The following is a 23,020-nucleotide window of genomic DNA, read 5'->3' on the forward strand; positions in this document are numbered from 1 at the left end:
AGCCTCCCGAGTACCTGGGATTACAGGAGTGCACCACCATGCCCAGCGAATTTTTTGTATTTTTTGTTAGAGAAGGGGTTTCACCATGTTGGCCAGACTGTTCTCTAACTCCTAACCTCAAGTGATCTGCCCACCTCAGCCTCCCAAAGTGCTGGGATTACAGGCGTGAGCCACCACACGTGGCCCTGTAGGCAGAATTTTATGTGCCTGTCAGCCCCACCAGCCCAGTCAAGTGTGGCTTGGGGTCCAGGTCACATGAGCCAGCACTGACTAGGCAACGGGGGAAGCTCCCAGTCTCCCAGCCTCCCTTGGCGGTGAAAGGGCCTCAGCCTTCCACATCTGGGGGACTAGTGTTTCTTTGCTGGAGAACTCTGTCACAACTTTACCTGGGCAGGAACCTTGGGAGGGGACACTCCCCAACTAGAACATGAAACCCTCCATTAGACCCAGAACCAGTGTCCAATCTCACTGCACTCTAAGGGGCGAAACACAATGTCTGACTTAGTAGAAAATAGCTGCAGCTGGCTACGGTGGCTCTCGCCTATAATCCTAGCACTTTGTGAGGCTGAGGCAGGTGGATCACCTGAGGTCAGGAGTTTCAGACCAGCCTGGCCAATGTGGTGAAACCTCATCTCTACTAAAAGTACAAAATTACCCAGGCGTGGTGGTGTGCCTGTAATCCCAGCTACTCGGGAGGCTGAGGCAGGAGAATTGCTTGAATCCGGGAGGCGGAGCTTGCAGTGAGCTGAGATTACGCCACTGCAGTCCAGCCTAGGCAACAGAGCGAAACTCCATCACAAAAAACAAACAAAAAAGAGGGCCGGATGCAGTGGCTGATGCCTGTAATTCCAGGACTTTGGGAGGCTGACGTGGGCAGATTACGAGGTCAGGAATTTGAGACCAGACTGGCCAACATGGTGAAACCCTGTCTCTATTATAAAAATTAGCTGGGTGTGTTGGCACACATCTATAATCCTAGCTACTCAGGAGGCTGAGGCAGAAGAATTGCTTGAACCCAGGAGGCAGAGGTTGCAGTGAGCCAAGATCGTGCCATTGCACTCCAGCCTGGGTGACAGAGTAAGACTCCATCTCAAAAAAAAAAAAAAAAGAAAAGAAAAGAAAAAGAAAAAAAAAATAGATGCCACATCAACAAGAATTTTGAGGATTTGCCTTTCATTTGGAATGAGAGCCCTAGGGAAATATGTGTAGGAGTGGATTATCAGGCGCTTACACTAAGAGAGTGAACCATGAGTCTCAGTGGGCTGAATGCACTGACTGGTGACCACTCACTACAGACTCCAGTTTCAATGTGTGTTCATGCAGGTGGTGGTAACGCTAATAGTTCACTTGCCTAGGTGACTGAAGCTTGAACTCAGTAGTGGCCTGCAGTTCATGGGTTTGGTGGACCTGGTATGAGGTAATGGAGGAAATCCAAAGGCTTAAGGAAAGGCTAATGTTTGAGTAGATTCATCATATGCGAATGTTTCCCCCAACTGTGTTTTCTGGGAAGATCGAGAAGATGCTGTCTTCACGGACACACTGAGACCGGCCGTAGTGTAAGAGCACCTGCATCCTTGTAGAGATCTGTGGTGCTCTCCTCTGTAGGCTATACTGAAGTGGACTCCCTGAGGGGACAACAGAACCGTGGTGTAAGGCCGGGCGCAGTGGCTCACACTTGTAATCACAGCACTTTGGGAGGCCAAGGTGGGTGGATCACGAGGTCAGGGGTTGAAGACCAGACTGGCCAACATGGCAATATCCTGTCTCTACTGAAAATACAAAAAATTAGCTGGTCGTGGTGGCACGCACCTGTAATCCCAGCTACTCTGGAGGCTGAGGCAGGAGAATCTCTTGAACCCAGGAGGCGGAGATTTTGGTGAGCAGAGATCACGCCATTGCACTCCAGCCTGGGCAACAGAGCAAGACTCCGTCTCAAAAAAATTAAAATTCAGAACCATGGTGTAGAAGAGAGCATGTCACAACTCTAGTCTGTTCAAGACAAAGTGGCCACGTCTATCATAAAGGTGAGCATGGACATAGATTCAGTCAGAATGCCTTTGCCCACAGACATCTCTGGGAAGGGCTGACTGAGCAGTGTCTCTAGGGATGAAACAGAGTGGTAAGCTACCACAGCATTGCTTGAGGTATAACCTGGAATGTTCTAGGTCTGGGACCCAAATACATGACTTTTTTTTTTTTTTTTTTTTTTTTTTGAGACAGAGTCTTGCTCTGTTGCCCAGGCTGGAGTGTAGTGGCATGAGATCAGGTCACTGCAACCTCCACCTCCCAGGATTCAAGCGATTCTCCTGCCTCAGCCTCCTGAGTAGCTGGTATTACAGGCTCGCCACACCACGCCTGGCTAATTTTTGTCGTTTTAGTAGAAACCGAGTTTCACCATGTTGGTCAGGCTGGTCTTGAACTCCTGACCTCATGATCTGCCCATCTTGTCCTCCCGAAGTGCTGAGATTATAGGCGTGAGCCACCGAGCTCAGCCATATATGACTTTTTTGAGACAGAGTCTTGCTCTGTCACCCAGGCTGGAGTGCAGTGGTCCGATCTCAGCTCACTGCAATCTCTGCCTCCTGAGCTCAAGCGAGCCTTTCACCTCAGCCTCCCGAGTAGCTGGGATTAGAGTGTCCCACCACGCTTGGGTAATTTTTAATTTTTAATGTATGTAGAGGTGTTTTTTCACTATGCTGTGCAGGCTGGTCTCAAAATCCTGGGCTCAAGTGATCCACCCACTTCTGCCTCTCAAAGTGCTGGGATTACAGGTGTGAGCCACCGCGCCCCGCCGCAATCCCTGACTTGTATTGCCCCAGTGCTGTTACAGCCTCGAACCCAGTCACCTAAGTCACCGCTGGGATCCAGAGACCCATGATGGAAAGGGAGGCTAGGTTCCCCTGGGAAGGACCTTGCACGGTGGCTGCAAGTGCACACCAGAAACCGTTCCAAGCTTTTTTCAAAGGGACCTGCAGCCAGTTATTAAAGCGGCATATCATCCTGGAAAACAGGTGCGCTCGAGCAGGATTCCCTCCCGTCCTTCTGTGAAAGGACAGGAAGACATTGTTACCCCACCTGCAGAATGGTAGACAGACACCTCCAAACGCCACTTCCCCCAGGATGCCCTCCCTCTCTGCGCACCTTTCCCTAGATGCTACCCCGTGGGCGGCCGGGGGCGGTCGTGCTTCCCCACGACCCCCAGACGCGCCTCGAGGCACTCAGAGTACAGTGGAGTGGAAAGGGCGGGGCGGCGTCGAAGCCAGAGCTGCTCACGGGAGGCGGCGCCAGAGACGCAGCTGGCCGGGAGGGTGCGGGTCAGGGTGGGCGGAGCGGGCCTAGTGATGCCCCCGGGGTCTCCCAGGCCATGGATCTTTGTGGAGACTTCTCGGCGTCTTCCCCGCGACAATGTGCGAACCCTGGGTCTCCAGCAAACGGGGATACGGGGCACGGCTCCTAGCCCTGCCTCTCTGGTCGGGGAATGGGTCTAGGGGGCGACTCTGCTGCTCCGGCCTCCCGAGTTGACAAAGGAACGCCGGCCTAGGGCCCGGTATGGTGCTTCACCGCCGGGCCCTCTAGCCTAGCAAGAGGCACGGAGCGCGTGTCCGGGGCCCGCGCAAGCTCGGGGATACTTTCGCGGTCGCTGGGAGGCCCACCCAGGGGTACTTTCCTTTTTTCCATTCTCGGAAATATACGTCTGTCATAGTTAACAGCAAAGCCTAGGGCAAGAGTTCTACGCCCAAGATGGCCAGCCGGAAGCGGGCTTCTCGAGACCAGGTGGCGAAGCCCCATTCGTCAGCTGGCCGCCCGCGGCCCCGGTACCCGGCCACCTCTCTACTCTGCGCATGTGCTAGGCTACGCCCGCGTCTATGGTCATGACGTCTGACAGAGCGTCTATCCGCCTTCGCCAGGACTCTATGGTTCTTACGCGCGAAGATAGACCGTGTATATAAAGCATGCGCAGGCGTAGGAGCGCCTCTTTTCCTTAGGCACGGTGAGTAAGCGCGCTTGTGGTATCTGGCCGTGCCCTTGCAGGTTCTGACCGCTGGTTTTAGGCCTGTTCCCGTCTTCCGTTCCGACGCTGTCTTTCGTTGCAGCCACTGAAGATCCTGGTGTCGCTATGGGCCGCCGCCCCGCCCGTTGGTGAGTTTTGAATCCATGTACTTTAACAGCTGGGAAATGAGCGGGGAAAGAACTACCTTTGGCCCCTGAAAGCACCTGTGAGGTGGAGCCCCCCCCCCCCCGCGGCGGCCCTGTCTTTGGAACTGACCCTATGTTTTGCCTCACATCCCCCGATTCTTTTTAAGTCTTAAGTATTACTGTCTGTTCCTTCATTCCCGTGTCGATGTGGAAGCGACGTTCCCCTCATATCTCTCCCTCTGTCTTGCAAGCTCGCCGCATTTTTGGGCTCTAGATACCCTCTCGGGGCCTTTGTGTGCGTTCCCTGTCTTATTTCCGGGCGACGTGCCGCGTGCCTTCTCGGACGTGAAGGGCAGTCCCGGGAAAACGGGTGCAGCCGCCTCGTGTGCCCGACAGGGGGCAGGCACCAGACACCTTTCCACTCGGCTCGGAGGTGGATTTAGTGCCACGAGCCCAAAAGTCTTCAGTTGGGTGACCTGAGCTGTGGAATGATAATGCGGTGAATTTGTAGTACACAGTGTCTGAGAGAGCATTTTTAACTAGGAAAACTTGTTGCAAAGTGTGTACTTTCTAGGAAGTGTAAGACAAAGTAACGGAAAAAGTGGCTTTTATGTTTCTACTTGGGTGCCCTCTGTGCTGCAGCAGCGAAGTGTTGCTTTGGAGCTCATTTCCCTGAAGGGAAGCAGCTTAGAAGTGGACGTGCATTCCCTCGTTTGGGTTGATGGTTGAGTTTTCTGTGAACCTCACCTGACCTGGGTTTTTCCACTCCCTGCAGTTACCGATATTGTAAGAACAAGCCGTACCCAAAGTCTCGCTTCTGCCGAGGTGTCCCTGGTAAGTAGTGGAAGAGCTGCTGCACTAGCTTGGCCCTACTGACCCAGCATCCGTTTGCGACACCCCCTGCACACTTACCCAATCCTTTTTTAGATGCCAAGATTCGCATCTTTGACCTGGGGCGGAAGAAGGCAAAAGTGGATGAGTTTCCGCTCTGTGGCCACATGGTATCAGATGAATATGAGCAGCTCTCCTCTGAAGGTAAGGCTGGATTCTCTGCAAATCACCCCCAGTTGTCCTCCTGCTCCCTCGGCCCCATTCGCATGTACTGCACAGGTACTGGGAGTTTGAGCCTTTTCACAAAACTCAGCCAACACATTTCCCCCGAGCTGGAGATGGTCATGGTGGATGTTTCTCTACTGTCTTCTCTCACTTTGCTGCTTTCCTTCCCCCCTACCTAGCCCTGGAGGCTGCCCGAATTTGTGCCAATAAGTACATGGTGAAAAGTTGTGGCAAAGATGGCTTTCATATCCGAGTGCGGCTCCACCCCTTCCACGTCATCCGCATCAACAAGATGTTGTCCTGTGCTGGGGCTGACAGGTGAGCTTGGTCTGGGGCTTTTAGAGGCAGTTGTCCCATAACTTGGAGCCTCTACATTATTAGGCTTGCATTAATTTGTCAGAGCATAGAGGTGGCCCCAGTGACTCAGCCACCATGGCTGACTACTAGAAAAGCCAGGACACAGCTGGCAAGTGACTTTCAGTGGTCACTCAGTAGGACTCCTTCCTTCCTATGGACCGTTGTGGATACAAGCAAGAAAGCATGAGTAAGTTGTAGCAACCTCTTAGTCACAGGTGAAGGGAAACACTTGTAGTGGGAATGGCTTTCCTTGCTTTGAGCTTGATGACAGCCATCTGCCAGCAAGCAGGTAGAGCTGGCAGAGGAGCCCAGTGGTGCCTTACAGGGTGTATCAGTGGTTCTTGGGATCCTCTGCAGCCAATTAAGCCGACTGGGTTCCTTTCCTCATAGGGGCCCAGTGTGCAATGGCTGCAAACAGCAGCTTCCTTGGTAGTGTATGCAGCCTGTTTCTTGTATGGGTTGCTCTAAGGGACCTTGGAGACAGGGCTTCCAGATGTATGTTCATGTGTCTGACCTTGCACTGCCCCAATGTAGGCTCCAAACAGGAATGCGAGGTGCCTTTGGAAAGCCCCAGGGCACTGTGGCCAGGGTTCACATTGGACAAGTGATCATGTCCATCCGCACCAAGCTGCAGAACAAGGAGCATGTGATTGAGGCCCTGCGCAGGGCCAAGTTCAAGTTCCCTGGCCGCCAGAAGGTATGTGGTGGTGCAGCCCCCTTCTCCCACCTTACCTTGCCGCAGGCCTCCTGACTCAGCTCTTTCCATTGCCCCCTAGATCCACATCTCAAAGAAGTGGGGCTTCACCAAGTTCAATGCCGATGAATTTGAAGACATGGTGGCTGAGAAGCGGCTCATCCCAGATGGCTGTGGGGTTAAGTACATCCCCAATCGTGGCCCTCTGGACAAGTGGCGGGCCCTGCACTCATGAGGGCTTCCACTGTGCTGCCCCCTTATAATATGAACCAATAAATTTACTTCTTGTCCACCTATGTCTTTGTATCTGCATTCTTGAGGGGGAAGGAACTTATCTGAGAACCTTGGAGTCATCATTGCCCTTCGACTTCAGAAACTGGTTAACAACTCAGCCCTGCTCGTGAGGCAGCAAAGGGCTAGGGCTGGTGGCCTTGTGTCAGTTGTATACTCTGGAACTTGACTTGGACCTCCCCAGGTCCTAGGCAGTAGGTTGAAAAGCACTGAAGTGCTTTTCATAAAGCACAGCTGCAGCAAAGCCTTGCAGTCCTGGGCTGAAGTCAGCCTCGGATTGTGTTTTTTTTTTTTTTTTTTTTGAGACAGAGTTTCGCTCTTGTTACCCAGGCTGGAGTGCAATGGCGCGATCTCGGCTCACCGCAACCTCCGCCTCCCGGGTTCAGGCAATTCTCCTGACCCAGCCTCCTGAGTCGCTGGGATTACAGGCACCCGCCACCATGCCCAGCTAATTTTTTGTAGTTTTAGTAGAGACGGGGTTTCACCGTGTTGACCAGGATGGTCTCGATCTCTTGACCTCGTGATCCACCCGCCTCGGCCTCCCACAGTGCTGGGATTACAGGCTTGAGCCACCGCGCCCCGCCGGATTGTGTTGTTTATTACAACACATGGGGATGAAGAGAGCTTGTGGGCTAGAGGCTGACCAGTAGCAGCCTTTATTTAGCAAGGGTAGATGTTGTCATGCTGGGCGTGGTCTCAGCCATCTGGTTTAGCTAGTCTCCGGAATCATCCAGGTACTGATGGTGTCACCTGGGATTTGCCTATCTTCTAGCAGCCTCCTGAGCCCCATGCACCTACCCTTTATACAGCCTGCATTCCCAGAGCCCTCACCATCATTTGGTCTGGGCTGACCTTTGCTCCTTTGTAACAAAAAGACCTGGGAACAGATAGATGTGGCATGCTTTGGCCTGGGGATCCTGGATGTCTGAGTTGAACTGTTGTAGAACAGCAATGACCTTTGGGGGAGCAGCAGAACGAGAGCAGTGCTAAGTGGGTGGTCTGATCATCTAGGCCCAGGGACAGGAACTCCAAAGGCTTCTGGTTCCAGAGCTGGGGTATGGTGGCCCACTTGGCCCCAGCCCCCAGCCTGTGGCTTCCAAGAGGCCTCTGTTTTTTTATAATCTCAATTTACAGCCATTTCTAAGGTTTTTAATTACCTTCATTTATTATTTTTTTTGCCAAACATACCTGGGAATACTTTATTTTTGTTTACCTTGGGGCAATGGTTCCGTATCATAAATGTGATCAGAGTTAATACATGGCCTGTTAACTGCTCTTTTTGGGCAGTGGCAGGTGGGGAGGGAGGACTCGGCACATTACTCACATTTTACTGTCCTGCAGCCCCTTTCCTGGGGCTCCTGGGTTCAAATAGGAGCTTTTGCAGTTACATAACTGGTGCAGATTTTTTGTGTGCACCTGTTGCCTTAACCAGCCTTGGCTGGACCTTGCCAGACAGGCTGAAGCCTGTGCCAACCCAGACGACAGCACCCAGGTGGCACAAGCACGGCTGTGTGGCGCTTATGATAGGCCTGACTGCAGTGCTCACCAGATTACAATGAGCTGAAATATTTCCCTGTGTTTGCTGGTTTCGGGGAAGTGGTTTGATGGAGTGGCTTAATCACCCTCCTTGTAGCTACTGGGGCTTCATGATTTCCTGGTGATTCTTCCCAATCCACAATAAAGACGGCCCATTGGCATATGCACTAGTGCCATATCTCACCCATCGGGAGTTTTGTTCTCAGTAACTGTCCTTGTCATACAAAGTCTTGATTCCTCTTTCTGAGCCCTCCCTTCCCCTCCCCCAACTCGGAGCCCACTTTGTCTCCACTCCTGATACTACGCTACCTGGCAGGTGGCATGAGTTCAGCCTTGGATACCCTGGATTCCTCTCCTAATCTAGGCACAAGCCCAACCAAAAAACAAGAGCCAAATCAAACAAAAGATGGGGGCGGACTGCAGTCACAGAGTTGGATAGATGGAGGGAGGCTGCGGTTTGAGTCCTAAAAGGCAGCAGGCTCTAGAGTGGGGACGCTTAGGTGGTAGGGCACAGCTGAGGGGGCAGGAGTGACAGCAGCAACAGAACAGTGAGGCTGAGAGGCTGGACACTGTGCGCCTGGCTCAGGTTCAGCTCCACCTCCACGGGGTAGTGGTCACTGATGTTGAGGGCCTGGGAATGGGTGGTGGCGCAGTGTCAGTGCTTGGGGCTGAGGGGCTTCCCGGTGACCCAGCTCCTGCCCTCCCTCCTTGGCCTCATCCCTTCACCTCCTCCTCGGTGAGCTGGAAGCTCATGGGGAAGTCAAAGGCCGCCGCAGTGTGCAGCAGGCTCCGGCAGCGCTCGCCGTGCAGCACGATGCGGTCATAGGTGCAGCGGGTGCTGGCCCGCACCGTGGTGTCCTCCCCATCGGCAATCACCCAGTGGAAGCCTGGCTCCGTCCGCAGCTCCAGCTTGTCTAGGCGCTTTTTGGTCAGTGACGCACAGTCAGCATTGAAGTCCCCAAGCAGGATCACATCCTAAAGACAGAGCAGCCATCGGGCTGGCCACTGAGCCGCCCTATTGTCCCTCCCGTGCAAACTGCCCAGGCCTACCTACCTTGGTCTGCCAGTGCTGGGAGACCTCCAGAAACACATGGTAGAGGGCATTCAGCTCCTTCTCCACGGCCTTAGGAGTGGTGTGCAGTGGAACCAAAACCAGGCTGGGAAGGACTGCAAGGCCCAGGGACCGAGGGCTGCCATCCACTCCTGGCCCTTCTTCCCTAGCCCCTCTGGGTGAGGAAGTCTCCAGTGGAGCCAGCCAGAACCCACCCTTCTGCTCCCACATACCAAGCCCACCCTTCTTCCCTTCCTACCCTTGCCGGGCAAAGAGAACTGGGCCACAAATGGCTCCCGGGCAAAGAGATCATCTTTGTCGTTGTACACGTAGAAACTCAGGACCTGTGTTTTATGTGACCTGGGAGGACCAAGAGATGGGCAGCAGTGGCCCCACGTCACTGATTTTGGCTTGCAAGTGTCAAACGGCACTCAGGGAGGGGCCTGTCTCTAATCTTAACCCTCCACCAACATCTGCAATGTGGCACAACCCTCCTACCCTGTCTCTAGAACTTTAAAAAAAATCAGACCATATGCCATAAAATTCACCTGCTTCAAGTATACAACTCGTTTTTTTTGGACATTCACAAGGCTCTGCAACTATTGCTACAATCAATTTTAAAATGTCATCACCCATTACCCCTAAGAAAAACATAACATCCATTACCAGTTACTCGCCATTCTCCCTACAACCACTAATTGTTCTCTATCTTGTACGTTTGCCTATTCTGGATATTTCATACAAATGAAATCAGATCATCTGTGGCCTTTCAGTTCCTGCAATGTATTCCACGTTCATTCATGCCGTGGCACGTGTCTGTGCTTCATCCCTCTTTCTGGCTGAATAATATTCCCCGGACTGAGTATAGTACATTTTGTCATTTGGACACTTTGATGTCATCTTTTTATTTGGAGACAGGGTCTTGCTCTGTTGCCCAGGCTGGAGTGCAGTGGCACAATCATAGCTCACTGCAGCCTTGAACTCCTGGGCTCAAGTGATCCTGCCGCCATAGCCCCCAAAGCGCTGGGATCACAGGCATGAGCCACTGTACCCTGCCTACCCAGTTATTTTGGAGCAAATACCAGACCTCATGTAATTTTATTTATATAAAGAATTAGTTCTTCCCTGCAGCCTGCCTCCCTTGCCCTCTGGATTCTGACTCCAAAGGGCTCCACACCAGCCTGTCCTCCCAGGGACTTAGGAGCTCTGATCTACCCAAGGCCCATAAGTGCCCTGCACGGAGCCTCTTGCCAGGAGCAGAAGCTACCACAGGAGAGAGGAGGAGGGACTCCATGTTTGTGCTTGGAGAAGGAAGGCCTCCTGCTCTATGGACACTCTGTTGGGGATTAAGGATGGGAAGAGCCCAGAATAAAAGGTGTTGAGAAGAGAAAACATGCTAAGCAGGTGAGGCTGTCCCAGGATGGGGGGCCTATGGCCCTGGGGACTATTAGGGCCAAGGACGCCCCTCCCCCCACTCCCCACTGCACTGCCAGCTCCATGCTTACCGATAGAAGTACACGTAGGTCTCCATGTAGGTGCTGCGCCCCAGCTGGGGGCTGCTCAGGGTGCTGTAGGGCCCAGAGCCATCAAATCTGCCAACAAAAGGGGAGGCGGAGTCAGGGCCTCGAGACTCTGGGTGCGCCCCTGATTAGACCCACAGAGCCTTCCTCACCGATTGAGTTCTCGAAGCAGGAGGGGGATGGCGCTGCCAGAAGAGTCCACCACCTCCTGCAGCACCGTGATGTCGCAGCGAGCAAGGATCTGCGAGACACCGGGAAGGCCAGCCTGACTCAGTGCCAGCTGCCCTGAGAAGAGGCAATGGGCCCAGGAAACTGGCACTGTTGTGGCCAAGAATGTTAAGGCTCACTGGCTGCAGCCCACAGAAAGCAGTAGGATTGGAAAGGCCCCAGAAGACTCATCCTACCCACATGCCGCCTGCTTCCCAGAGGAAGCAACTGAGCCCAACGGTGGCCAAGCCAAGCACCCGTGCTGCATCTCCACGCCACACCTCTTCCCTCTTCCTGTCCCCTCTTCTCTGGGACATACCCCTGGCCAGGCAGGGCTGGGGGCTTTGGGTCATGGTGATTAGGGACACAGCTTCCCTGAAGCGATGAACCTACCCGCACTAAGGTGTCCATCACCTGCTCCCTGGCCACCTTGGCCAGCGTCAGCCGCTGGGCATTGAAGGCGCAGATGCGAAAGGCCTGGGCCCCACTGGCCAGGATGAGGAAGAGGAGTGCAGCTGGGTAGTGCATGGCTGTGTGTGGCTGCCGGGCCCCCCCAGGAATCCAGGCTGCGCCAGGGTACACTCTCAGCTGGGCTCAGTTCTGGCTCTGGAAGGGCAAGGATACGGAACAGAGAAAGGGGTACTAGCTGCTGCCCAGCACCAGCCTCCCAGAGCTGCCGGCCCACAGGTTCCCAACCCTTCTCCCTGTGGCCACCTACTGATGTGTGTGTGTATGGCTTGACAGCATTTTTTTTCTTTTTTTTTGTTGAAACGGTGTCTCACTCTGTTGCCAGTCTGGAGTGCACTGGCGCAATCTCGGCTCACGGCAACCTCTGCCTCCCAGGTTCAAATGATTCTCCTGCCTCAGCCTCCTGAGTAGCTGGGACTACTGGTGTACACCACCACACCCAGCTAATTTTTTTTTTGAGACAGAGTCTCACTCTGTTGCCAGGTGCCAGTCTGGAGTGTAATGGCACAATCTTGGCTCACTGCAAACTCCACCTCCCGGGTTCAAGCAATTCTCCTGCCTCAGCCTCCTGAGTAGCTGGGACTTCAGGCGCACGCCACTACGCCCAGCTAATTTTTGTATTTTTAGTAGAGACGGGGTTTCACCATGTTGGCCAGGATGGTCTCGATCTCTTGACCTCGTGATCCGCCTGCCTCGGCCTCCCATAGTGCTGGGATTACAGGTGTGAGCCACCGCGTCCAGCCCTAATTTTTTTATTTTTAGTAGAGATGGGGTTTCACCATGTTGGCCAGGATGGTCTCTGATCTCTTGACCTCGTGATCCACCTGCCTCAGCCTCCCAAAGTGCTGGGATTACAGGCATGAGCCACTGTGTCCGGTCTGACAGCATCTTTTCATTTAAAAATTGTTTTTTAGGCTGGGCACAGTGACTCAGGCCTGTATTCCCAACACTTTGGGAGGTCAAGGTGGGCGGATGAGGTTAGGAGTTTGAGAGGAGCCTGGCCAACATGCAGAAACCCCGTCTGTACTAAAAATACAAAAATTAGCCAGGTGTGGTGGCGTGCACCTGTAATCCCAGCTACACAGGAGGCTGAGGCAGGAGAATCACTTGAACCTGGGAGGTGGAGGTTGCAGGGAACCGAGATTGCACCACTGCACTCCAGCATACATGACACAGCGAGACTCCATCTCAAAGAAAAAAAAATTCTTTTTGAGACAGAGTCTCACTCTGTGTCCCAGGCTGGAGTACAGTGGTGAGATCTTGGCTCACTGCAACCTCCACCTCCCCGGTTCAAGCGATTCTTGTGCCTCAGCTTCCTGAGTAGTGGGATTACAGATGCGCACCACTACGCCCAGCGAATATTTGTATTTTGTTGTTGTTGTTTTGAGACGGAGTCTCGCTCTGTCACCAGGCTGCAGTGCAGTGGCGCAATCTCGACTCACTGAAACCTCTGCCTCCCTTGTTCAAGTGATTCTCCTGCCTCAGCTTCCTAAGTAACTGGGATTACAGGCACTTGCCGCCAGGTAATATTTGTATTTTTAGCACAGATGGGGTTTCACCATGTTGGCCAGGATAGTCTCCATCTTCTGACCTTGTAATCTCCCCACCTTGGCCTCCCAAAGTGCCGGGATTACAAGCATGAGCCACCGTGCCTGGCTAATTTTTGTATTTTTTTTTCTGAGACAGAGTTTCGCTCTTGTTGCCCAGGCTGGAGTGCAATGGCGTGATCTCGGCTCACTGCAACCTCAGCCTCCCAGGTTCAAGTGATTCTCCTTCCTCAGCTGGGATTACAGGCATGCGCCAACACGCCTGGTAATTTTTTGTATTTTTAGTAGAGACAGGGTTTCTCCGTGTTGGTTAGGCTGGTCTCGGACTCCCGACCTCAGGTGATCTGCCCTCCTTGGCCTCCCAAAGTGTTGGGATTACAAGTGTGAGTCATCGTGGTGCCCGGCCTAATTTTGTTTTGTTTTGGTTTTGTTTTTGTTTTTGTTTGAGATGGAGTCTGGCTCTGTCACCCAGGCTGGAGTGCAGTGTCTCGATCTCAGCTCACTGCAATCTCCGCCTCCCGTGTTCAAGCAATTCTCCTACCTCAGCCTCCCCAATAGTTGGGATGACAGGTGCACACCACCACGCCTGACTATTTTTTTGTATTTTTAGTAGAGACGTGGTTTCACCACGCAGGTCAGGCTTGTCTCGAACTCCTGACCTTGTGATCCAGCCACCCTGGCCTCCCAAAGTGCTAGAATTACAGGTGTGAGCCACTACGCCCTAACTTTTTTTTTTTTTTTTTGAGACAGAGTCTCACACTGTCACCCAGGCTGGAGTGCAGTGGTTCGATCTCCATTTACTGCAACCTCCACCTACCAGGTTCAAGCAATTCTTCTGCCTTAGCCTCCCGAGTAGCTGGGACTACAGGCACACACCACCATGCCTGGCTAATTTTGGTATTTTTAGTAAAGTCAGGGTTTCAGCGTATTGGCCAGGTTGGTCTCAAACTCCTGACCTCGTGATCCTTCGCCTCAGCCTCCCAAAGTGCTGGGATTACAGGTGTAAACCACCGCACCTGGCTTAATTTTTGTATTTTTAATAGAGGTGGGGTTTTGCCATATTGACCAGGCTGGTCTCAAACTCCTGACCTCAGGTGATCCGCCCGCCTTGGCCTCCCAAAGTGCTGGGATTATAGGCATGAGCCACCAAGCCTGGCCTCTTTTTTTAAATTGTGGTAAAATACACATAGCATAAAATGGACCACATTCATCATTTTTAAGTGTATAATTCAGTGGCATTAAACACATTCATAGTGTTGTGTGACCATTGTCACCATTCATCCACAAAACCTTTTCATCTTCCCAAACTCTGTCCTCATTAACTAACTCCCCATTCCCCTTCTTCTAGCCCTTGGCACTCACCATTCTACTGTCTGTGTCTGTGAACTTCACTACTCTAGATCCCTAATAGAAGTGAACCCCTCCCCCCCCCAAAAAAAAGAAGTGAAATCCGGCCAGGTGCGGTGCCTCACACCTGTAATCCCAGCACTTTGGGAAGCCGAGGTGGGTGGATCACCTGAGGTCGGGCGTTCGAGACCAGCCTGACCAACATGGAGAAACCCTGTCTCTACTAAAAATACAAAAATTAACCAGGCATGGTGGCGCATGCCTGTAATCCCAGCTACTTGGGAGGCTGAGGCAGGATAATCACTTAAGCCAGGAGGCAGAGGTTGCAGTGAGCCAAGATTGCACCACTGCGGTCCAGCCTGGGCGACAGAGCGAAATTCCATCTCAAAAAAGATTAAAAAAAAAAAAAAAAAGAATTAAAATCCTACATGGCCAGGTGCAGCGGCTCATGCCTGTAATCCCAGCACTTTGGGAGGCTGAGGCAGGCCGGTCACTTGAGGTCAGGAGTTTGAGCCCAGCCTGGCCAACATGGTAAAACCCTGTTTTCTACAAAAACCACAAAAATTAGCTGGGCGTGGTGGCATGCACCTATAATCCCAGCTACTCAGGAGGCTGAGGCAGAAGAATCAGCTTAAATCCAGGAGGTGGAGGTTGTAGTGAGCCAAGATCTTGCCACTGCACTCCAGACTGTGCGACAGAGTGAGAATCTGTCTCAAAAAAAAGTGAAATCCTACAGCATTTGCCTTTCTGTGACTGGCTCACTTCACTGAGCAAAATGTCCTCAAGGGTCATTCCTGCTGGAGCACATGTCAGAATTTCTTTCCTTTTCATGGCTGAATCATATTCCATTGTCTGGGTGTCTGGGTAGACCACATTTTGTTCATTCATTCATCCATCTGGTTTTCATTGTTGTTTTTTAAGTAGAGACGCAGTCTCACTATGCTGCCCAGGCTGGTCTTGAACTCCTGGGCTCAAGTGATTCTCCTGCCTGAGCCTCCCAAGTGCTGAGGCTGCAGGAATGAGAGCACTGGTGCCCCAGCCTCATGTGTCTGTTGACGGTCCCTGGGTCGCATCTACCTTTTGGCTATTATGAATAGTACTGCTATGAATGTAAGGGTATACATATCTGGAGTTCCTGATTTCAGTTCTTTTGGGCATATACTCAGAAGTGGAATTGCTGGATCATATGAATTCTATTTTTAGTTTTCTGAGGAACTGTCATATTGGTCTCCGTGGTGATCTGCACCATTTTACATTCCCACCAACAGTGCACAAGCGGCCAAGCTTATTCTTTTATTATTTATTTGAGACAAGGTCTTGCTCTGTCACCCAGATTGCAGTGCAATGGTGCCATCACGGCTCACTGCAGCCTTCTGAAGTCTATGTTTCCCAGGCTGGTCTCAAACTCCGGGACTCAAGTGATCTTCCTACCTCAGCTTCCCAACATGCGGGGATATTATAGGCCTGAGCCACTGCACCTGGCCTAGTCCACTTTTTCTTTTCTTTTTTTGAGATAGAGTCTCATTCCATTGCTCAGGCAGGAGGGCGATAAAGTTACCTCAGCTAACAGCAACCTCCACCTTCCAGGCTCAGGTGATCCTCTCGCCTCAGCCTTCCGAGTAGCTGGGACTACAGGTGCATGCTGCCGCACCAAGCTAACTTTTTTTTTTTTTGAGAAGGTGTCTCACTGTCACTTAGGCTGGACTGCAATGACGTGGTCTCGGCTCACTGCAACCTCTGCCTCCTAGGTTCGAGCGATTCTCCTGCCTCAGCCTCCCAAGCAGCTGGGACTACTGTACAGGTGTGTGCCACCACAGCCAGCTAATTTTTTTAAATGTATTTTTAGAAGAGAGGGGGTCTCACTCTGTCTCCCAGGCTGGAATGCAGTGGTGCAATCTCGGCTCCCGACAACCTGCGCCTCCCAAGTTCAAGCGATTCTCCTGCCTCAGCCTCCTGAGTAGCTGGGATTACAGGCGTGTGCCACCACACCCGGCTAAGTTTTGTATTTTTAGTAGAGACAGGGTTTTACCATGTTGGCCCGGCTGGTCTCAAACTCCTGACCTCAAGTGATCCATCCGCCTCAGCCTCCTAAAGTGCTGGGATTCCAGGCGTGAGCCACCGTGCCTGGCCAGCAAGCTAGAGACCCCAGTGCTTTTCACCTTCATTAGCAACTGCAGGAGCATCTTCGTTCATCTCTGCCTCCCTACTTGTGAGGTGTTCTCTTTAAGATAAACTCCCAGCAGTGAATTGCTGCATACAAGGGCATGTGCATGTAACCAGATCTCAGATATGGCCAAATATTCCCCATTGCAACCTGCGATGGAGCCTCTTTCCCCTGTTTCTGTCACCACTGGGGAGCCCTTCTTATTCATCTCAGCAGCTGGAGCTCCCCTCTCTCTCGGTTTATCTTTGTCTCACGCTCACCTGACCTTGCTGGGCTCAGCCCCTTGCTCCACGCCCTGTCCATGTGGCTTACATCCTGAGGAATGAGTTCCTCTGCTCTGCCTGCTTTTCTCCACCACACTGTCACCTTCTCTTCGGCCTCAGTTCCTGCGTCTCTGAGGCTCTGCCTGTCTGTCTCACCTTCCCCCTCTACTCTGTCTTCCCTTATCTGTCTCTCTGTTGCGGTTTCTCTCTCCTGGCTAGGTTTCATGTCTGTTTCTCCCTGACCACCTGCTCTGTCACTCATGCTAGTTTGGGTTCCCTGCCCTGGTGCCTATTCTGGGATATTTGTGGGCATGTGGGCAGCTCTGGGCTGGTACAGGCAGCCTTGGCGGCTCTGGTGTCAGGGACCCCTACGAGGGCTATCAGCAAGAACCAGAGGGCAACTGTTGCTGGCATCTGCCCCAAACGCTGGCTGTCAACACAGCCTTGGCTGGAGCCATGGGGTTTCCTCCCCCTCCCGAGCCCTTCCCAGGCAGAAGGCAACTTCCTCCCTTCTTCTGTCTCCCCAGGGGGCTCCCATACCTGCTCAGACCAGCTTGTCACCAAGTCTGCCTCATCCTTAAGTGGATCTCGACACTCCAGAAGAGCAGCTCCTGCCTGGGTAGGGTTAGGAAGGGGAAAAAGAGGAAGAGGCTGTGTTCCTGAGCCACCCGGCCGGCCGGGAAGGGCCGGGCCGGGCCGGAGGCCCCACCCTGGCCTACAGCAGGCCAGCCCCGGCTCCGCCCCGCCACCGGCCAGGAGGGCGAACGCTGCGCCTGGGAACTGCTGACCTGCCCGCCCACCTTCCCACCCAGATCCCGCCTTCCCGGGCCAGCAGGACGTGACAGACCTGTGAGTCACTCAAGCGTGGCAGGCCAGCAGTCTCTGCGGCTGAGCAGCAGCAGTCCCTTAATGAGCAGTTACCTGTGCCATGGCCCAGGGGCAAGGAGGAGCTGGCGCCTGAGTGAGACACCAAGCTTCACTCGCCCAGCCCGTTGCTCAGCTCCCGGTCCAGGTACCCAATTAGGAGCTGCTGGGGAATGCGCAGTAGCTAGAAGTCGTGCCCAACGCTGCGAGACCGGGCACCCCAAGGACACGAGTCTTCTGTCCCTGTTCTCAGGTGCTGAGTCTCATTGTGGCTGCACACTCCTGAGTTAGGAGACCCAAAGTGAGGGACAGTCCGAACACGATCTGGCCATGGTTGTGAGGTCAAGGGGACTGAGGATCTGCTCCACAGAGGAGGAGACCCAGGGAGCTGGCAGTCCAACATCCCGTGGGGTCCTGCAGTGACACTGTTGGGACAACTGAGGTGCTCCAGCGGGGTCTGTGAGCTGGCAGTGGGGTCGGATCCACTCAGCCCCTCATGGGATAGTTGCAGAGAATGGATTGGATGTGGTGATAGGCAGAAGGCTGGAAAAAGTATTAAAAATCAATAAATTATGGTTTAAAAATAAATTATGGAGGCTAGACGCGGGGGCTCAGCCTGTAATCCCATCACTTTGGGAGGCAGAGGCGGGAGGATCACCTGAAGTCAGGAGTTTGAGGCCAGCCTGACCAACATGGAGAAACCCTGTACCTACTAAAAATATGAAATTAGCCGGTCGTGGTAGAACAAATCTGTAATCCCAGCTACTCGGGAGGTTGAGGCAGGAGAATTGCTTGAACCCGGGAGGCAGAGGTTGCAGGGAGCCGAGATTGTGCCACTGCACTCCAGCCTGGGCAACAAAAGTGAAACTCTGTCTCAAAAAATAAAAAATAAAATAAAAATAAAAAACTGGGCCGGGTGAGGTGGCTCATGCCTGTAATCTGAGCACTTTGGGAGGCCGAGGCAGGCGGACACCAGGTCAAGACATCGAGACCATCCTGGCCAACATGAAACCCCGTCCCTACTAAAATACAAAAACTAGCTGGGCATGGTGGCACACGCCTGTAGTCCCAGCTACTCAGGAGACTGAGGCAGGAGAATTGCTTGAACCTGGGATGCAGAGGTTGCAGTGAGCTGAGATCACGCCACTGCACTCCAGCCCGGCGCCTGGCGACAGAGCGAGACTGTCTTAAAAAAGAAATAAGAAATTAAAAACTGGCTGCTTAATGCATAGGGGGCTTTCTTTCTGGGTCACAAATATGTTTCAGAACTAGAGGTAGTAGCTGACAACATTGTGAATGTATCAGGTGGTATAAAATACTGTTTCTCGGCTGGACGTGGTGACTCATGCCTGTAATCCTAGGACTTTGGGAGGCCGAGGCAGGCGGATCACCTGAGGTAAGGAGTTCGAGACCAGCCTAGCCAACATGGCGAAACCCCGTCTCTACTAAAAATACAAAAAAAAAAAAAAAAAAAAAAAAAAATTAGCTGGGTGTGGTGGTGCTTGCCTGTAATCCAAGCTGTTCAGGAGGCTGAGGCAAGAGAATCGCTTTAACCTGGGAGGCGCAGGCTGCAGTGAGCCAAGATGGTGCCATTGCACTCCAGCCTGGGTGAGAAGAGTGAAAAACTCCGTCTTAAAAACAAAAAACTGCTTCTTGTGTTACATACAATACACAATATATTGCTGTATATATTGTATATTCTGCCACAAAGTAGATTATATATTGCTACATATACATAGTCTCATGTAGTACTGTAACTATGTAAAATTGTTTGCATGGTCGGGCGCGGTGGCTCACGCCTGTAATCCCAGCACTTTGGGAGGAGGAGGCGGGTGGATCACATGAGGTCAGGAAGTAGAGACCAGCCTGGCCAACATGGTGAAACCCCGTATCTACTAAAAATACAAAAATTAGCCGAGCGTGGTGGCGCGCGCTCTTGGTCCTAGCTACTCAGGAGGCTGACAGCAGAATCGCTCGAGTCTGGGAGGTCGAGGCTGCAGTGAGCCGTCATCGCACCACTTCACTCCAGCCTGAGTCTGCCTGGACCGTGTGTCAAACAAAAAACAGAAATACTAGAGACAAAAGACTAGCGGAAATGGCTGCCGAGAAGCCGGAGCACTGCGGGGGCGGCCCCTTCCCGGGGCCCCTTCCAGTGGTCACCCGGCTGGGCTCGCTGCCGTAAAGCGCTCCGGGCTCGCTTTGCGACAGTCGGCGGGAAGCCAGGCACCGGCGCAGGCTCGCTTTCTGGCGGGTGCGCGGGGCCAGTCCGCCAGCGGCCGTCTTCCCGTTCCCGCCTGTTCCGCAGCGCACCCACGGCCTGTGACCACAGCGACCGCTCCTCAGTGGGGAGAGAGCCGGGCCGGGCGAGGCTCCGGCCTGACATGCGAAAGGACCTCGGTCCAGTCCCCAGTCGCGCCGCGCCTCCTGTCCGTCTGTGCGCCGGCCTGTCAGGGGCTAGTGTCTCCAGCGATCGAGGTCGCAGACCTAGAGGCGCCCCACAGGCCGGCCCGGGGCGCGGGAAGCGCCGGCCGCCGGCTGGGTAGGGATGCCCCTGCACGTGAAGTGGCCGTTCCCCGCGGTGCCGCCGCTCACCTGGACCCTGGCCAGCAGCGTCGTCATGGGCCTGGTGGGCACCTACAGTTGCTTCTGGACCAGTGAGTTGGCCCAGGCCGAGGCAGGCCCGCCCGGGTACCCACGCCCGGCCAGAGTTGGACTCATGGTAGGGGACGCCGCGGCCCTGGCCTGGCAGGCGAAACCTGAGCGTCTGACCTCTCCTTCTTCGCCAGAGTACATGAACCACCTGACCGTGCACAACAAGGAGGTGCTGTACGAGCTCATCGAGAACCGAGGCCCGGCCACGCCTCTCATCACCGTGTCCAATCACCAGTCCTGCATGGATGACCCTCATCTCTGGGGTACCTGGGCCAGTGCGCGGGGCAGGGGTGGGAAGGACGAGGATTCGGGAGGGGCCCAAATTCCTCAGAACAAACCCCTTCTCGCTGCCTTTTCATGGAGCCCTGATACTGGTTTCTGGGTGTTCTGCCTCAGGGCTAGACTTTGATGTGTGGCTCCTGCAGCATCCCCTGAGGGAGCATTATTTGCACAGGGCCTGGGGAATGGAGCAGTTCTTACAGCTCCTTTAGCGTCAGGCTGTTAAACTTGGTAAGAATAATCCTATTAAGAATTTTGGCCGGGCGCGGTGGCTCACACCTGTAATCCCAGCACTTTGGGAGTCCGAGGCAGGCGGAACACCTGAGGTCAGGAGATTGAGACCATCGTGGCTAACTCGGTAAAATCTCTGTTCTTTAAACCATCCAGGGCCCCACAGTCTTGGGAAAAAATTGGGGTTGGTAATAGGGTATCCTGTGAGGGAAGTTCTGAGCCAGGGACTGGAAACCCAGTGTCCTAGCTCCAGGTTTGCCCCTCGCTGGGCCTGTACCCTTCAGCCAGCCCTGTGTGGGGACCTGATTGCCACACCGAGAAGTTCCTGCTCTGCTGACTTCACAGGAAGTTGCTTGGCTCCGATGAACTGATGGCTGGGTGGAGGGGTACACGGGGCCTCCACTCCTGAATAGAGGGGTTAGACTGTCCTAGAGCTCGTGTGGACCCACCTGGCCACACTGCAGCCCTTCAGAGCTCACCCTGGCTGCTGGGTGGAGAAACGCCTAGAGATGCCACAGGTGGCTCCTGAGAAGTCAGGAAGGAGACCTTGGAGACATCCAGTGGCCTAGACTGGGCTGGTGGCAGTGACAGTACAGGGAGAGGTATAGAAGAATGGCCACCGTCCAAGTATGTTGGGGAGGTAGGCAGTCCAGGTGCAATGATGAGTAAGATGTGGAGGATGGGGGGAGAGGGAGGAGCCAGGGAGAGCTGAACGGTCCGGACTAAGTGTCTGAAAGATGCCACTTTGGGCTGTAGGGAAATGGTAGTGCTGCTGTCCTTGTCCCTCATTCCCTGAAATGGGATGAAGGAAAGGCACTGCCTGGGTATAAGGAAAGTTGGGGCATGAAGCCTTTCCTCTCCTCTAGGGATCCTGAAACTCCGCCACATCTGGAACCTGAAGTTGATGCGTTGGTGAGGAGGAATGGGCCCCTCGAAGTGGGCCCGGCCGGCCCCACCTGCCTCTGCCCAGATTTGCCTTCCTCCTGCTCTGCCCAGGAGGTGGCGTCCAGCAGTCCAGGCAGGGCATGGGGTGGGGCCCTATAGGCCCTCCCCCTGTGCCTCCCTTCTGCATGCCAATGCTGGGGGCAGGGTGGTGGAGTGGGGTGTAGGGGACAGGACTGATTGCATCCATCCTTGCTCAGGACCCCTGCAGCTGCAGACATCTGCTTCACCAAGGAGCTGCACTCCCACTTCTTCAGCTTGGGCAAGTGTGTGCCTGTGTGCCGAGGTGAGCTGCTCCTCCTTCGAGTGCAGGGAGGCTCTTCTGGGGCAGGAAAGCTGGTGGCCAGTGTCTCTGTTTTGGAGGGACCCATGTGGGCAGGGAGCCCAGGAGCCAGCATGAGGCCCAGCTTCATCACATGGCAGCAGAAGGGGCAGAGGCTGTGGGAGGAGGGACAGCTCCCTGGAGAGCCCTCAATTCTCTGCAACTGCCCAGGGATCATGTGGACCCGGAGCCTTGGCATTAGAATTCAAGGAGGTATTATCCATACCCCGTTCTCTCAGGGAGGTCACTAAGAGACTCTTTGAGAACAGTGCATTGTCATTGTTCCATGATGGCAGTAGCATGTGCCTGCAGGCCAGGGCGTTTTGCTTCTAGGAGAACAAACAGGCTTGTGGGGTGAGAACCCCAGGGGATAGGGGCCATTTTGATCCCTATTCTCCAGATAGGGAGGCTCAGAGAGGTTAAGCAGCTGGCCCAAGGTCATGGGGTGAGGAGGTGGCAAAGCCAGGATTTGAATCCAGATTGCTCTTTCCTCTGCGGGAACAGAATTTTTCCAAGCAGAGAATGAGAGGAAAGGTGTTAGACACAGGCAAGGACATGCCAGGTGCTGGAGAGAGAAAGGTACAGCGCGTCACACTTGCCATCCTGGCACTTTGTGAGGCTGAAGAGGGAGGATCACTCAAGTCTAGGAGTTTGAGACCAGCCTGGGCAACATAGTGAGACCTGGTCTTTTTAAAAATAAAAATATTTTTTTAAAAAAAGAGAGAAAGGTAGAAAGTATAAGTTGTATATAGAATGTAAAGGTAATAGGATAATCCTATTAAGAATTGTGGCCGGGTGTGGTGGCTCACGCCTCTAATCCCAGCACTTTGGGAGGCCGAGGCAGGTGGATCACCTGAGGTCAGGAGATTGAGACCATCATGGCTAACTCAGTAAAACTTGGTCTGTACTAAAAATACAAAAAATTAGCTGGGTGTGGTGGCACATGCCTGTAGTCCCAGCTACTCGAGAGGCTGAGGCAGCAGAATCACTTGAACCTGGGAGGTGGAGGTTGCAGTGAGCCGGGATTGTGCCACTGCACTCCAGCCTGGGTGACAGAGCGAGACTTCGTCTCAAAAAAAAAAAAAAAAAAAA

At 53.5% G+C, this 23,020-nt stretch overlaps 3 protein-coding genes and 1 non-coding gene across 13 annotated transcripts in view; 3 read left to right on the plus strand and 1 right to left on the minus strand.

The window, feature by feature from the left end:
* The first annotated feature begins 3,576 nt into the window (after nt 1-3,576).
* RPL10 (ribosomal protein L10) lies at nt 3,577-6,536 on the plus strand. 2 transcript variants are annotated; one of them, XM_032265273.1, is made up of 6 exons: nt 3,577-4,140; nt 4,913-4,971; nt 5,065-5,172; nt 5,373-5,511; nt 6,085-6,247; nt 6,327-6,536. In XM_032265273.1, the coding sequence occupies exons 1-6, from the start codon at nt 4,118-4,120 to the stop codon at nt 6,477-6,479; spliced, it is 645 nt and encodes a 214-aa protein (XP_032121164.1). In that variant the 5' UTR covers nt 3,577-4,117; the 3' UTR covers nt 6,480-6,536. The 2 variants fall into 2 exon arrangements, with proteins under 2 accessions (XP_032121164.1, XP_032121166.1); XM_032265275.1 differs by lacking the exon at nt 6,327-6,536 and having other exon boundaries at nt 6,096-6,204.
* Nucleotides 5,902-6,036, plus strand: LOC116541283. Its single transcript, XR_004264773.1, has one exon. It is a non-coding gene; the product is annotated as a small nucleolar RNA SNORA70 (small nucleolar RNA).
* A 1,117-nt stretch (nt 6,537-7,653) lies between the features above and the next one.
* DNASE1L1 (deoxyribonuclease 1 like 1) lies at nt 7,654-17,949 on the minus strand. Of its 3 annotated transcripts, none has more exons than XM_032265276.1 (9): nt 17,560-17,949; nt 17,179-17,249; nt 11,243-11,455; nt 10,795-10,883; nt 10,628-10,717; nt 9,382-9,482; nt 9,126-9,238; nt 8,798-9,046; nt 7,654-8,702 (listed from the first exon to the last, which is right to left on the minus strand). In XM_032265276.1, exons 3-9 carry the CDS (start codon nt 11,375-11,377, stop codon nt 8,568-8,570), a joined length of 912 nt encoding a protein of 303 aa, XP_032121167.1. In that variant the 5' UTR covers nt 11,378-11,455; nt 17,179-17,249; nt 17,560-17,949; the 3' UTR covers nt 7,654-8,567. The 3 variants fall into 3 exon arrangements, with proteins under 3 accessions (XP_032121167.1, XP_032121168.1, XP_032121169.1); XM_032265277.1 differs by lacking the exon at nt 17,560-17,949 and adding an exon at nt 17,486-17,504; XM_032265278.1 differs by lacking the exon at nt 17,560-17,949 and having other exon boundaries at nt 10,628-10,714; nt 17,179-17,369.
* Nucleotides 17,950-19,725: 1,776 nt separating this feature from the next.
* Nucleotides 19,726-23,020, plus strand: part of TAZ (tafazzin) — a 10,092-nt gene continuing 6,797 nt past the window's right edge. For 5 of the 7 annotated variants that reach the window (XR_004264761.1, XR_004264760.1, XM_032265282.1 and 2 more), the window contains exons 1-4: nt 19,727-20,156; nt 20,289-20,417; nt 21,531-21,576; nt 21,807-21,892. Coding sequence is in view for 5 of the 7 variants with exons in the window: in XM_032265282.1 (XP_032121173.1) it covers nt 20,048-20,156; nt 20,289-20,417; nt 21,531-21,576; nt 21,807-21,892 (370 nt within the window). In the remaining 2 variants the exon portion in view is untranslated. Of the gene's footprint in view, nt 20,157-20,288; nt 20,418-21,530; nt 21,577-21,806; nt 21,893-23,020 lie in introns of all 7 variants that reach the window. The other 2 variants (XM_032265280.1, XM_032265284.1) reach the window with 2 other exon arrangements.

The sequence above is a fragment of the Sapajus apella genome, unplaced genomic scaffold (assembly GCF_009761245.1).
Source record: "Sapajus apella isolate SASKATOON/1434 unplaced genomic scaffold, GSC_monkey_1.0 scaffold149, whole genome shotgun sequence".
Classification (NCBI taxonomy): Eukaryota; Metazoa; Chordata; class Mammalia; order Primates; family Cebidae; genus Sapajus; species Sapajus apella.